The following is a 15396-nucleotide window of genomic DNA, read 5'->3' on the forward strand; positions in this document are numbered from 1 at the left end:
AAAACCACTGTCAAGCATTCTGACAAGATTTAACTATATGCTGAAGATTTTAATAGAACATTTTTACTGTGTTCTTAGGCCAAGGGTATTTTCCATAAATGATATGTTGGGGCAAGTTGTCACATAATTCAAATATTTTAAAATAATTATAATTATTATTATTATTATTATTAATTATTTCCTTTTAGTTTTATGTCTAATTACATCTGGCAAAGGGACTACCAATGAAAGTAAGCCTACAGGCTAACTTGGGTACATTTACATTCATGAATGTTGATTAATGTACACTATCCCTTTCATGCATACATACATAATACATATACATAAATAAATACATACATAAAAATTCTTCACAATTTTTTGGTTTTATATTTTTGAATGTTACCTTCTACATTTCAAATGTGTCATAACTTTTTTACTGTTGCTGCTTTGATGAACAGCCTGTATTTGGCTATTTAATGGCACATTCCATTGTGACAACTTACCCCATGTTTTGTCCCCACTATGGCACAATGAACTATATCTTTTTTTGGGCAATATCAAACTGATATTTTTCATTTTTTTGTATTTATTTATTTTAGTAACTTAGAGACTTTAAGTTATGTGTCAATACAAAAACTGGCTTATTAATGACAACTAGTCCCTTATAGCCTAATATTTACATTTTCTTTTTCAGATCTATCAAGTACTCTTAAATTGGGCTTGAATGGTGTTTCACTGCATTTGAAATAAAAAAAGAAAAAGAGTTCAACGGTTTATTTGTCTATCTATTCTATTTTGTATGTTTAATCCAATCTAGTTTTGGCCTGATACACTACACACATTTTGGCTCCATTTAGTAAGAGAAAAATAGCTCATTCAAGTTCATTACAAAATTTTACAGTTCCCCCACCTCCAAAATCCCAATTTAAAAAATACCGTCCATGATGCTTTGCTCTTTCATCTGCAACCATCTGAAGAGCCACCTCTAGTTTCAGTATCTCTGCACATAAATTACATCTGTAACGGTACACTCAACATCATTGATCTCACCAATCACTCTGAGGACCGGCTTATGAAAGAAACAGCGTCGCCCATACCGGTGCACAGACCACGGCAGCTTTTAGATTTTTAAAATCAACCTTAAATATATCAGATCAAATCAAAAGTACTTCTCTAACCATTCATATAATAGCCATGATCCTAACACTTGGCCTTGGCCGCTCTCCAGGTTGCCTTTGGTTTGTATTATAACACACTATTGCAGTACATTTTGCCTTTAGCGCTGAGGCTGCGGACGCTTTTCAGCTTCAGTTTTAGCTTCCTGAGTGTGTAGTTTAAAATAGGCACAGGGGTACGCTTCTCTCTAATTCGGTTAATGTGTGTTTAAAAGCAGGAGAAAGCTTTGTGGCTACGTACCACACACTGAGGTCAAGGTGAATTCAACTGTTGTTGCCAATAAAAGTAATTACCTGTTCCCAACAGAGGGAAAGAGAGAAGTCGAGAAAGAAAGAGAGAGAGAGAGAGAGAGAGAGAGAGAGAGAGAGAGATGCGAGGAAGCATGAAAACAGCAGAAAATAGAGACTGCAGCTCATAAGCAAGAGGAAGTAATATCTACAAAGAGAGTTTTAAGATTCAAAGGGAAACATAAAAGTAGTGCTAGACTCAAAGCAGCTCTAAGATTACAGCAATCCTATTCATACATGTGAAATCAATGTGGAGCTCAGTGGCAAATAAAAGTGTGATCTACACAACAATGGAGTGCAGGATGCAGGGACAGACATCGTCTAAAGACTGTATACAGTAAAATGGACCCTTTTCACAGACTTTGATGTATTTTTTATTTTTCACTAGCCGGTTAGCTATTTTTTCCCTCTCTAAATGTACATAATTGAATGTATGTTTACATAACTGCCCTTGTTATATTACCTTGGAATTAATAAAAAATAAATAAAAAATAAAAAAATCTAGCTAAGTAGTCAGTACTGCTGCAAAGGAGTTCGCTAGACAACATTCTCTAAATTAGAATTAGCGACCAAGATTACTGATAACATTTTCATTGTAAAACAGATGGATATATTCATGTACAAGGGACTTCTCTTCTTTTAGTTAGCTGGCTAGCTAGTTTGCTTCATATTCATGTTGTGTAAATGTTGATATGCTAATATGCTACGTTATACTATCGTCACATACAGTTTCGAATACAGGAAATGAATGTAAATTATAAATCTTTTAATATTAATTTTATCTTCATTAAATCTTTTAGAAAGTCAAGTAACTTAGTTTTTAAATAAATATTTATTTTGCATTTAAAGCAAAAGGGTAATTTGCAGTAACATGGATTTTTACATTCATCCATCATAGGTTGATAACTGGAATTTACTTGTGCTATTTATGTCCTCCCTATTGAAAAATACATTTACTAAAATGTATTTGAAATGTATTTATTTCATGCTAAATATACTACAAATACATTTAAATACTATGCACTTAATAAAAATACCCTGCAATTGACCTTTTAGTAAACTAAACTGGTATACTTAAAGTCTGCTAAATAGGAACAACTAATGTTATGCTTAATGCACTTTAATTGTGCGGAAGTAGTGCTGTAGTCCAACTAAAGATATACTGAAGTATATTTGAATGTGCAAGTATACTTTAGATACACTTTACACTTTTTCTTGCTTTGTAAGACTGACTTTATTCAAAGATCATACAATTCTCATGAATAGTGACATTAAAACTCATTTTAAACTTAATATTAAAAAAAGAAGAAGTAGTACTCTAAATAAAGTTTAATTATAATTTTTATATCGGTCTCGAGGGTAAATATTTTAATAGATTTGAACTATACTTTATTTGAAATATATTACTTTTTTACTAAGGCTCTGTGTTTACATTTAGATTAACTTTGCCGTCATCTAACACTCACTTAAATCTATATAAATCTTAATCTATATAAACACAATTTAAAAAAAATGATTACACTGTTAAATGTGGGCCCAGTCTTTAACAAACCTTAAAATGATTATCTATTTTTTATTTTGTACATTATAATGTTGTGATGCTTATATTTCCTTGTAGCATTTAAAACAATTTATTTTTTTAGTTATTTTTTTAACAATTTAGACAAATGGTGTTAATGTAAAAATAGTGTAAATGTAAAAAGGGTCCATATGGATGAGACACACACAGCATGTAACACACAAATAATGTAGATTGCTGTTATTTTGCACTGATGGATGTCTGCTCGGCGTTGGTGTGGGGTTATTTACCCATGTCAGACGGGGGCCTTCCGTGTGTGTAGGGGTGTCTCTTTTCCAGTGGCCGCCGGCCTGTTTGTTGCTGTGCTGCGTCTGGCTGGGACTGGCAGGCACGCGGAACTACAGTGGGATGCAAGGCCAAGGGGTCAACCGACACAGCAGGGTAACAAGAAACGATAGCACATGCAAGACTCCATTCAACTTTCATCACTCTTCAATCCTTTTTTTTTTTTTTTGGCTCTGTGCTGCTTTAGATTCTCAATGCATCTTTCATCTCCACCGACATTAAAGCTGCAGCAAACATGCAGCGTGAGCACCTTAAACACAGTGACAATGCAGACAATGCACATTGTAAATCAATTTCAGGCTATGTAATGGGTGGCACAATAGGCCCGTATGCAGCTTTTCCTGTTTAAAGAGGTATAAACACTATGAAACAAACAAGTGACCTGTAATTTAGTGCACTTTCCTTTACATTCTCCTGAATGCATTTGCTACAGCGCGCTGAATAATACATGAGTCAAATATAATTTATTTATTTTTCCTCTTGCTATTGAGAGCCATAACACCAATGGGCTTACTCTCTATAGCCTACAGGTTAGACTGTAGTTCTCACTAATTCTCTATATCACAATGCACTGTGAATGCTTATTGAAGAGCTTTTAGGACTCACATGAGATTATGTATACGTATTCAATTTATATGTATTTCAAGCATATAAGCCAGAGCGAATCATGTGACTACAACATGAAATCATAATTAGGCATGTGCATGTGCAACTGTGACTAGTCAGTGAATGGCAAGTAACAGCTTTGAGATATAGTCAGCTGTTTACAAATAAGGTTAGACTGAATAGTTTCTTTTTATTTTACTTTATTAGACTGACTAGTTTCATTTTTGAATCAGTAAATACTCTTATTGGCTAGTTGTAATGTTAAATTATATTTATAATAATAATAATAATATTGATGATTAACTGATAACTGATAACTGATTAACCTCATTAGTCAATTGATTGACTAATATGACCCATGTTTGAGGTCTTTTATCTAACTTAAAGATTCTTCTGTCAGTGCACAAAGAGCTACAACTCTGTGAAACCGCAAGCGAATGTGTTCATGATTAAGTTTAAATATACAATTTTCGACATGCGTGAGAAAGGTGTGAATTGCACCTTCACACATTTCAGCAGAACGGAGACCTGTTAAACGTTACTTATGTCAAACCAAAAGACAGGAGATGTTTTGAGCAGGCTGCCAAACCATATGGACAGTTTTTTTCTTAAAACGTGTTTCATTATTAAATTTACTTTTGCAAATGGAATAATTATTCATAACACTTTTTTAACTTGTAATAAGAAAAACATAAGTGAGACGGGGAGGGAGGGGGTTGTTTTAGAGCGGGAGCTATTGCACATTACACTCTACATGTCTTACATTAAAGGCCAAACTCTGTGATCCACAAACAGATTGAATTCGGTGCTTTCATTGTGTTTACTGCGTCAAGGCACTTTGCAGAAAAGTTGTTTTTAACCTTGAGTAATATTTCAGCATCCCATTGTGTATAGCGTTCGAAATTTGAAATGTCAAAATGTAGCTCGCTTAAATTTCATGGAATGCAAGCACATAGTTCAGATCAATGCGTCTATACAAACAGCTCATGACAAAAGCAGGAAGGAAATGTTTTAATATAGCAGCAACATCACATATAGCCTGCTACAGGCTGATAAAACTAGCAGGGAAAAAATCCTAGTTACAATTTTGCACATGCACACACGATCAGTCTGTCTACGGTGCATCGGGCCGCCTGTCACATTCATTTCCATACAGCAGAATGTGGCAGGTGTCCTGAGGGCCACTAATTAACCTGTAACCTTAATTCATTAGCCAAATGTGTAAAAGGTCCCCTAAGACAACCTGCTCTCCTCAAGCAGGCATGTTCACCCTTGACCTTAATGCACCGAACTGCATGCTTTAGTTTAAAAATTTAATCAAGCTGTGCTTTTTATAGCAAGATGCACTCAACTATCCAGCTTGAGTCACTGATGAAACAGCCTTTTATCTTGGTTGTTCGAACAAGCACAAGTATCCTGAAATAAACTTCCCTCGGTGAGTAACGGCCGTAACTAGAGGAGCATTGCTCAGAAATGCTGCAGTCTGCCTTTTATAGACCCGTGGCCTGGTTTGCAGTCCGTACTGTGTGTAGTTTTTAATGAAAGTGTAAATGGAGGAAATGAAAGCCTGCGACAATATGCATTAAAGCTTCATTTCATTAAGCTGAGACAAAGCTTTAAATGCTTTGTTTACATGTTATAATAGCCCCTGATTATGGTGGCGACTGATAGCGGCTCTAATTTGCGATGCGCCGGCTTAAATTTGTTTAATTACGACTTAAAACAAAAGGAGTGAGCAGTAATTAACCCACCTGGTTCCCTGGCACAAAGTCCTGGCTGGGCTCTGGCATACTCATGAACATGTTTTCACTGTCGTACTGCAAACAGACAGAGAGAAGAGAAAAAACAATAAATAAACAGTCAGAAATGTTCACTTGACACACAATACGAGCCACAGAATGAGACAGAGGCACAGAACTTGCGGTTGGTATTTCTGTACAGTGTTTTCTTCCCAAAACGCAGGGCTCAGAGACAATTAGTCTTTGAAGTCCCTGCCGTATCAGATGGAGATGTCAGTGATTTGATGTAATTAGTACAGTGGTAATTAAAGTTGCTGGTTGAGGGGGATGAATGAATGCTTTCATGGAATAAAACAGAGGGAGTGGTGTGAGTTTGACGAGCCCACACAAGGATAGACCTGAGACTGTAGGACAGGCCCAGGTGTCTCACCCCAGATAGAAACTTATTTTACCATTAACGGACCATTCTATCAGTGTGAAATGTACACACTGTGCTCGCAGTATTGGCTGACAATTACATTTAGACTCTCAGAAAAAAGGTACAAAACTGTCACTGAGGCTACAAAAGCTAATTCTCTGTACCTTATTTACCCCTAAATGGTATATTTTAGTACTTTAAATACTAATATGTCACCCTGGACCATAAAAACCAGTCATAAGTAGCACGGGTATATTTGAATGCAAAATCCATTGTACGGGTCAAACTTATCAATTTATCTTTTATGCCAAAAATCATTAGGATATTAAGTAAAGATCATGTTCCATGAAGATATTTTGTAAATTTCCTACCACAAATATATCATAACTTAATTTTTGATTAGTAATATGCATTGCTAAGAACTTCATTTGGACAACTTTAAAGGCAATTTTATTCTCAATATTTATATATTTTTTTATATTTTTTGCACCCTCAGATTCCAGATTTTCAAATAGTTGTATATATTGTCCCATCCTAACAAACCATACATCAATGGAAAGCTTATTTATTCAGCTTTCAGATGATGTATAAATCTTATGATTTATACCCTTATGACTGGTTTTGTGGTCCAGGGTCACACATGTACTTTTAATGTACTAAAATGTACTTTTAGAGTGTACATATTAGTACCTTTTGAAAGTGTACCACTGCAGTGGCAGTTTTGCACCTTTTCTTCAGAGAACAAAATATGTTATCATTGGCTAACCACAATCAGGGTACAATGAAGTGTGTCATTTTCTATACCACTAGCAGCACCAAACAGACTCGTTATTTTTGTAATTCTGATGCTGCTGCTGGCACAGAAAATACCTACATGCTTCACCTTTACAGTCAACATGGAATAAAAATGGACCATATTTACTTCTTCCTGGTCTTATTGTGCATGATTTATTGTTGCATACGATATGATTTTTATTATTATTTTTTTTTACATTTAGTACTTACTTTATTTAGAAAAACATCAATATAACAATATATAATATAAATAATAATATATAATTAAATATATTTACATATTAAATATAAATTTAACAAAGTGCTCCACTTCTGAAACAACTTGCCTTTTTCCTTCCAGAAATCTATTCTGGCATGTAACCTGCATGTAAATTAATTCCAGATTAATAAAATCAAGCCTTTTTTCTCATTGAATATCCTGTTTCACTCTGAATTGTGTCAGATTATAGAAGTAAAAAGGTGTTGCACATGATATTTCATGTTGACTTTAAAGTTCTTCTTGAGTTTTAATAAAAAATGTTTATGAAACAAGAACTGTTAATCCATCTCTCGACCTACATGACAAACCGAAATCAATCAAATCAGAACCAGAGTTACAGTAAACTTGCAGCTTGTGCATTCACCTGCTGAAGATGCTCAAAACAGCTTCAGCTGAGTCAGTGCAGGTTAACTGTGTGATGAAGGAGAATGAGCCTGTGACCCAGCTGTGCAGCACACCTGGGAAATTACAGCAGCCATCACTGGCTGCCTGCTACAGTCCACTCAGCAACACACACAAACACACACACACACACACACACACACAGATTCTGCTGACACGCCTGCCTGACAAATACCCGCCAATTTACATCTGCTCCACTTCCTTAAAAACCCATGAAAAATGACTGATTAATATCAAAAGCAGAAATCAGATATGTTGTAAGTTGGCTGTAAGGCAATGGCTTTCTCAGCAATCGATCCTTGACAGGGTTGTCATTAACACACATCCATGACACTTATTTGAGTGTTACTAAAGAATGAGAGAGGGTGTCACGAAGGAGAAGAGACCGAGCGAGAGAGGAAACTCGTGGCTGACGCCTGTCACTGGCTGAATGTTTGTATTTCTGTTCATCCGAGCAGCACATCTCATTTCATTATGCCTGCTCGAGATAATTCTATGGAAATGAAATGGCAATAATCCTAATGAAAGCCTATCACATTGCGACCTTTTAAGTGTGCGAGTTGATGGGCCGATCTGATTGGTTTTTGCACACGGATGACAGTTAATTTCATGCTAGCTTATTGATTGTGATTAATGTGATCAGGCTGATCTAAGATGTGGCTATTCTTAAACTATGAAATATGCTGTTTTCTAAAACACCACTACAACCTAGTCATAAGCCTCTATTCATAACAAGGAGAAAATGTTGAAAAAGCATATCATTTTTCAGCTATGCTGCAGTTATTGGTTTTAGACCGAGTAAGTCCTGCCTTTTAAATTAAAGAGCCAAATGCCAGTTGAAATCCCATAGAAAGAGTCACTGTCCTGAGACTTGTGCTTTGGACTGCATACACATATTGGCAGGACCAACCTGAAATATGCTTTTTGAGTATATAAAAAAAAACATTTATGGGACAGTTAGTGTTAGATTTTATAACCAGTTTTTGAGATTTCAGTATTTCAGTATTGTCATTACTCTAATAAGCATAAAATACAGTAAAAGTACAGGTATAGGTATTGCATAAATTATGAATGATTTTATTTGTTTTTTTGGCAATGCATTATGTAATTGCATTTTCCAAGCAGTGCTTCCTTAGATTTGGGCCAAAAAAGATGTAAAATTTATGTCAGTATAGCGTTCCAATGGCGTCTTGAAATGCTGCCTAAGTAGGGAGCTCACTAGGTTTTAGAACAGAAGCAACATCTCGCAGCATTAGAACAATTAAACTATAAGCTTTGACAGTAAATACAGCACCGCAAAACTGCCAGTGTCTGGTTCTACTCCTGGTTATATTGATTAATAAAACTTCATTCCTCATTTCAACACCACTGTCTCCCACTCACATGGCAGCCAGTTATTTATAACAGAAGGATCGAGACACAGCCGTTCACACCATATCCATTTTTATAAAGATTCTCTAGTTTCTCACTGCGGTGACCTTTCACATGTCTCTCTCAGTGTCCATGCGCTGTTCTATCTGCTTAGCTTTTACCCTCTATCAGACACTATTTGCATATGAATGTGCCAGTGGAAAGTGTGAGGCGGCCTTTGCTGAAAAAGTGAAACCTCAGAGCTAAACCCATCAAACTGACACCAAATCCATCCAGCAACAGTTGGCCAACACCCTCCCTCACCTACACGTCGAACGCACTTTCGGAGCAAACCCCGGCAAATGTGCGAACTCCATTTCGCAAACTGTACAGGCCGATTGTGACTGAGGTTTTCCTTGATTCGTGTGAACTGGTGTTTCTCAATCTTGTGGCAAGCTGGGAGCCATTTTGTGTCACTGTAGCTTTTCTTTCAGAGCCTGAGGTGCCATTACATGACCAATAAAACCACAGCCAGTGCAGATTGCTTTTCTAAAATCTGACAGCTCGACTGCATATGCTACTTACACAAATTATTGCATTATTAGCAAAAAATGCCACAAGAGTCCATCATCTAACTACAAGGCCGCAGGCATCAGCTACATCCTAAAATAAATAACAGTTTTAGTGTGAAAAGCAAGAAAGTATCTGTGCAAGCAGGTCAACAAACGACTACAATGTGCGTTCGGCAGCTGCTGCGCTGATGCAAATGAGCTATCAAATAACAAAAACAACAAAAACAAAACAGGGCCTAATGGCTGCGGGACTGTAAATCGATCCCTTCCACACTCCGCCCCGAGCGTCTGGCAGCTTCATAGGAAGCTTAGGTAAAAGAAATTGATCCCAACTGACATGACCACATGCTAACAAATTCCTCATTATGATTAATAGGAAGTGTTCCTCAGGGGGAGGAGGGTAATGACATGCTAGTGTTCTCCCAGAATAATATTAGAAAGTCTGTGGCAACACTTATTAGCTCTGTAATTAAACTGTTCATCCTTAAATGACTCCCCTGGTTCAGAACGACGAGGCCTACGGGCCAAAGTGTGTGTGCGGGGACTGAACTGTGGCCAGGGATGTGTTCGTTCGCTAATGCCCGTATTTATCTTACAAGGGGTTTTCTGTTAATTTATTCTAATTAGTGTCACTGGAGGGTCTCGGAGTCAACGCTTGATCAGAACGAGGTGTTTAAGAGAGCTGTGTCTGATTCTGATCCGACACCAGCTTCAAAATTTTCTCAATCAATTAATGTGTGTGAATTAGGCCAACTCGATCGCAAGGGAAAATGTAGGCATTTTACGAGGTGTCGATTTCACATGAATTCATAGGATGTGAATCATACAAAAACATACAAATATTAGGAATTATGAAGGTCCACCCCAACCCAGACTTAAACATGTGGAGTAAGCAGATTGTACGGAAACGTACAAATGAGAGTGCAATTTGCCAAAATGTAACATAGTTATGAACTGACCCTTCGCTGGGAGTTTGACTGACAGGCGATCTGACCAATCATAACACTGAATCTGCCTTTTTTGTCCGACAAACAAACAAGACCGGACAGTAGATCAACGGTGGTGGATTTGAACTTGAAAAATTGTGTCATATTGACATCTTTCTGCAGTTGAAACAAGACACCTTCTGATGTTCATTCATGTTTATTTTGCGCTATAACTAGTAAAGATGAAGAGATGATTGGTTCATGTGCCGCTTGAACTGAGGTGCTACAGCGATCTGTCACAACACATTAAAGAGCCACAAAACTATATTTATTGTTTGAATTTCAAAATTACAAAATTTGAAAGCTAAGACTTTATTTCACACCTAAAGTAACTGGCACTGTCTTGTCTGTCAGCGCGTTGTCAGACATAGCTACAGTAACAAAGGAGGGCAGGTCTTTGCAAAGGGTCATTTACCATGAGATTGTGTTAATTGGGCTGTTTCAGGATTAATGCAATGTTGGGAATCTCATTCAGAACTGGTTTAAATCTTAAAAAATACCAGAACTAAGTTCTGTTAGTGGACAGGTCACAGTAATAAAATACTCAGTTGGTGCATCTCAATCAGCTCCATAGCTCTTGAATCAATATCTCAATATAACTAAGACTTGGTAAAGGACTTGGCAGCCCTTAAAATGGCTGACTTCCTAGTGGGTACTATGATTACTGAACTAGGGAGCTGACTGAGACTGCACCGTTACTGAATCTACAAAAAATTATGCTAAATTATGCTTAACCTGAGCTGAATTGAATAATAATAAAGCAAAATAACACAATGATAAATATCAAAAAAAGTGGCCCAAATTAATTATATTTAATAAATGTCAAAATGGCTGAAATGAATCACAAACTCAAAATGACTCATCAAAAACTAAACCAAGAACTGTTACTACCGTTTATGTAGCTATGAGACTTAAATCATTTATGCACCGTTTGTTCATATGACAAAATGTAGGTAAGAATACACATTAAGTTTTATATAAACGAAATGACAATGTAATTAGGATCAATTATCTGGCGTTTCCTCAACGGTATTAAGAAACCGGAATCATTAAGCGAAATCGGAACCAGAATCGTTAAATCCTGAGATTCTCATCCGTAATCAAGAGAGTAATAGCTTTCAGCACCTGCAGTCTGAGAGCAGCTCGTATCAGTGCATTGCTCTCTGAGCTCTCCAGAGGTCAGCAGGATTTCTGCAGAGCCCCCCTGCCTGGCCTCATCATCCCACTGTGTACACAGATAAAATGGAAACATTCTGGCTAAACCTATATAACCCCCACTCTCTAGCTCCCCCCTCCTTTTCCTGGCATACACTATTATATAAGAGTACCAGCTATTGAAGAGGAAGGTACCAGGGCACCCTGCCAACCCCAACCAGCTCTGAACAACTCTCTATTAAAATATATGAGGAACTTCTGTTCCTCTAATCTAAAGTGTTTGCCACTTAGCTGGGCCAGGACGGACTTCTGAAAGGTTCTGGGATGAAAACAAGCTGTGAAGCTGGGATGATGTTAAACCCTTATGTTTTATGTTAGGACCAGTCTGTGCCCTTGAGCGAAGCACTTGGCCACTCCAGCTAATTATATTGTACTGCATTCACAAAAAAACCTCCTCAAACATCCATATTTGACAGTGTGCCACTGTTTCTCCAAAACTAGAATTATGGGCTGTAATATCAACATGATTCGCTATTGATTTATGCACGGCTACAATTCGAAAAACAGACACAAATGAAGGCCTTTCAGATCACAGCAAAGTATTGCATTCGGTATGTTTCCATACTGTGCATAATATAATAAAAGCTATGAAATGTTGCATTTGTTATATGAGCAAAATATATCTTTGGTGAGGATTTGTAAATGAGCATATTATGCAAAAGAAGGTGCAAAGTATATGCATGTGTGGAATTATGAAACGACTTCATTTTGAAAGTGCTAATGATGATAAAGGTCTTCCTGAAAAGTCATTCTGACTGAAATGTGTCTAAAATTTCCAGCTATTAAAATCTGATTTTAAGGTGTTGAATTCCAACTTAAGTATCATAAATTTCACATTCGAGCCAATTTTATGTAACTCAAAGCTAATCTTTCTCACCATAAATGAACCCAATAAATCAAATGGTGAAAGAAACGCTCTCTCTCCCTCAACGAGAGCCATAATTTTATGCAAATGTTATACAATAATCTGTATTCTATATCTGAGCACGGTAATGAGATTGGTTGCTCTACATTATTCATATTGTACAGATCCAATATAAACAGATATCATAAGAAGGGGGGAAGGGAGCCGAGGAAAGACACATGATGCCGCAGACATATTGGTGACAGAACAGATTACAAACAAAGGACGTTTCGAGGCCTTTTTGGTGAAGCTACACAGATTGTCATGCATTTCCTGTGGAACTGGAGGCTGATGGCGCTCTCTTGTTTCAATACTATTCTCTCTGCTCTAGAAGGACCCAATCAAAATGGCCGCCGTTCAGGAAGAAAGGTAATGAGATACGAGTGCAATGGAACGCTTTGCGCCGAACATAATCATGCAACTTGCGTGCAATCAATGAGCCCCACATCATCTCTCGTGATTGCCTGTTATACGGACGCGGCTAACGTTTCACCATAGAAGCGGCATACTTTTCACCGCCATGCATCACGTTTGACTTCTACGACTTTGTAAATGGCAAGAATATAAAATGATCCAAGAAACAAATAAGAAAAGAGGAGCCAATTGAATATATTTGTTGAACAGTGGGGCCATTATTTTGATGTTTATAGCTCTTGGCAGATCTTGTAGATTTCTTTTTTATTGGATGCTGTATATTGACCCCTTTGTCAAATTGGCTTTATGCATTTGCTTCTCTGGCACTGGATGATATGTCTAGAAGTGACATCTCTCCTGCTCAGTGATACATACTGTAATCAAATAGAACGAATCCTATTTCTGGCGTTGCACCTGTGCTCAGACTTTATTGCTGTGCTGTACTCATCATTTCATGTGACGCAGATGTGAATGGCATCGTGTTTTTTTTTCCACAAATGTTTTAGTGCGGTACAGCTTTCAGTCATTAAATGCAGTTGTTTGGCAGGAATGCGAAATAGGCCTTGATTGTTAGTACGACAGTTTTTCGCATTGTCTGAAAGTAAGGAACCATTTTTGCTGCACCGACTAGGACATTTTGAGAGTGTGTGTGTGTGTGTGTCCCTCTCTCTCAGATGTCCAGATGTGAATCAGAGCTTTTTTTCGCGAGACTGGAACCAATTTCATTCCTCATCAGTTTCTTATGGAAGGTCAGAGTATGGGAAAATCAAACTGCGAGTGTGTATTCTTTCCACACCCTGTGGTTTAAATGCACTCACTACTCAGCACCATGCTCATTTTCGTCCCCTTTTATGTTGGACTCAGAGCCGCTGGAATATATGGGCCCCCTAAAATATCTATTATAAAACCTCTTGAACTGACAGAAATGGATATAATGCATTTTTCAATGCTAATGTACTTCTTAAACGTGAAATACTTCATGGCTGTGTTTTATCTCCAGCTTTATTTTGAACATCTAAAAGATTCAGATTAAGTATTTTATTAAAACAATAAATAAATAATTAAAATCAAATAAATTAATTAATGGTAAAACTGAGATTCTTGTAAATGTGAAATAAGAAGAAAAAAAAAGAAAAAAGATTACAATTTGTTTGAGTAACACAAAAGAAACCAATTTTAGTCTTTTTTTTGTTTTGTTTAAAAACAGGCAGGGGGCAGGGCAGAGAAAAATGCTAATGTATAAGAAAAAAAAATGATCCTTTTGTTTTGAGCCCAGTTATGGTCATAGCATATATTTTTTCTGTGCTAAAACAAACATAAAACTGCTCTTTCCCCACCCATTTTCAAAACATTCATGAGATGATATATTATATAAATACATTTTGCTCCATCTGTATATACATGATTGCCTAAGAGACTGTTGGCAGATTGAGGGAAATAATTAATCCCGTCATCTTGTTATCAGCCGCTCCGTATCAACTCGAAGGTACATCTGGCCTTTCAGACCTTCTGCCGACCTCCCTATGTCAACATGTGTGGACCCTTAAAAGCAGCAGTATGTCAGGTAATAAAATATATTCCTCTGCCTTCTCGCAAAATGCTAATGCCGTCTTGGAGACATGCCAGAAATGCTCTCCGTTTCATTTCTGATCAGCAGATGCTCGAGCGACGAATAGTATCAACATCCAAATGTACACCTTTGGTTTCCCCAGTGTAATTAGTCACCAGTGAAACTTCACTTTCTAAACATGTCAACGTTTATAAAACACAGAGAGGGCAAGAAAAGTGTGAGCATAATGGCACGCAGCGGAGAGGAGGACGTACGGGCGAAAAGGAGAGGTTTCCTCGTGGTTTCATTTCAGCTGAAATCTAAAGGTCAAACGCTGTTACTAAAAGCAGTAGTTCTGCACGAGGAGCGCACTCAAATGCTTCCCGTGCAGAAAATTACAGCTTATTCCCCAGATATGAGTACATTATGATTTCTTTTATATTAAAATAAAGAAATAAAAAATTACTCGATACGAGCCGCTGTCGATAGCAACCACTTCTCGGAGAGGAACACGCAGGGGTTTGTTGTCAAACCAAATTACACACATTCTTTCCATGGATAAACCGTAGCCTGAATAATAAGCAGCCACAAAAGTGGGTCAGGGTCGTCATGGAGAGAAATAGAGGCAAAGGGAGAGAGAGAGAGAGAGAGAGAGAGAGAAGGGGGGAGTGTTTCTCTCTTTGCTCCCTAGCATTCAATATCAAGAGTGGCAGTCATCTTTGACTTCAAATCATTCCTCTGATGAATAACCTTTGTCTGTACTGCATTACGGCACAAAGTGATTTCTTTTTCCACCCCCCCCCCTCCTCAAAATGGCAATTTTCTGAGAGCCTGAAGCTGAACTGAAAGCGTCTTCATTCGTGTTCCACCACTGTAAT

At 37.3% G+C, this 15396-nt stretch overlaps 1 protein-coding gene across 4 annotated transcripts in view; it reads right to left on the reverse strand.

The window, feature by feature from the left end:
* The window catches only part of tox (thymocyte selection-associated high mobility group box), a 56035-nt gene that overhangs the window by 23627 nt on the left and 17012 nt on the right, over positions 1-15396 (reverse strand). For 2 of the 4 annotated variants that reach the window (XM_058758331.1, XM_058758320.1), the window contains exons 2-3: positions 5667-5732; positions 3255-3362 (exon numbers count right to left, since the gene is read on the reverse strand). In XM_058758331.1, the coding sequence (XP_058614314.1) occupies positions 3255-3362; positions 5667-5732 (174 nt within the window). Of the gene's footprint in view, positions 1-3254; positions 3363-5666; positions 5733-7490; positions 7711-15396 lie in introns of those variants that run through there. The other 2 variants (XM_058758348.1, XM_058758340.1) reach the window with 2 other exon arrangements.

Source organism: Onychostoma macrolepis, chromosome 02 (assembly GCF_012432095.1).
Source record: "Onychostoma macrolepis isolate SWU-2019 chromosome 02, ASM1243209v1, whole genome shotgun sequence".
Taxonomy (NCBI): Eukaryota; Metazoa; Chordata; class Actinopteri; order Cypriniformes; family Cyprinidae; genus Onychostoma; species Onychostoma macrolepis.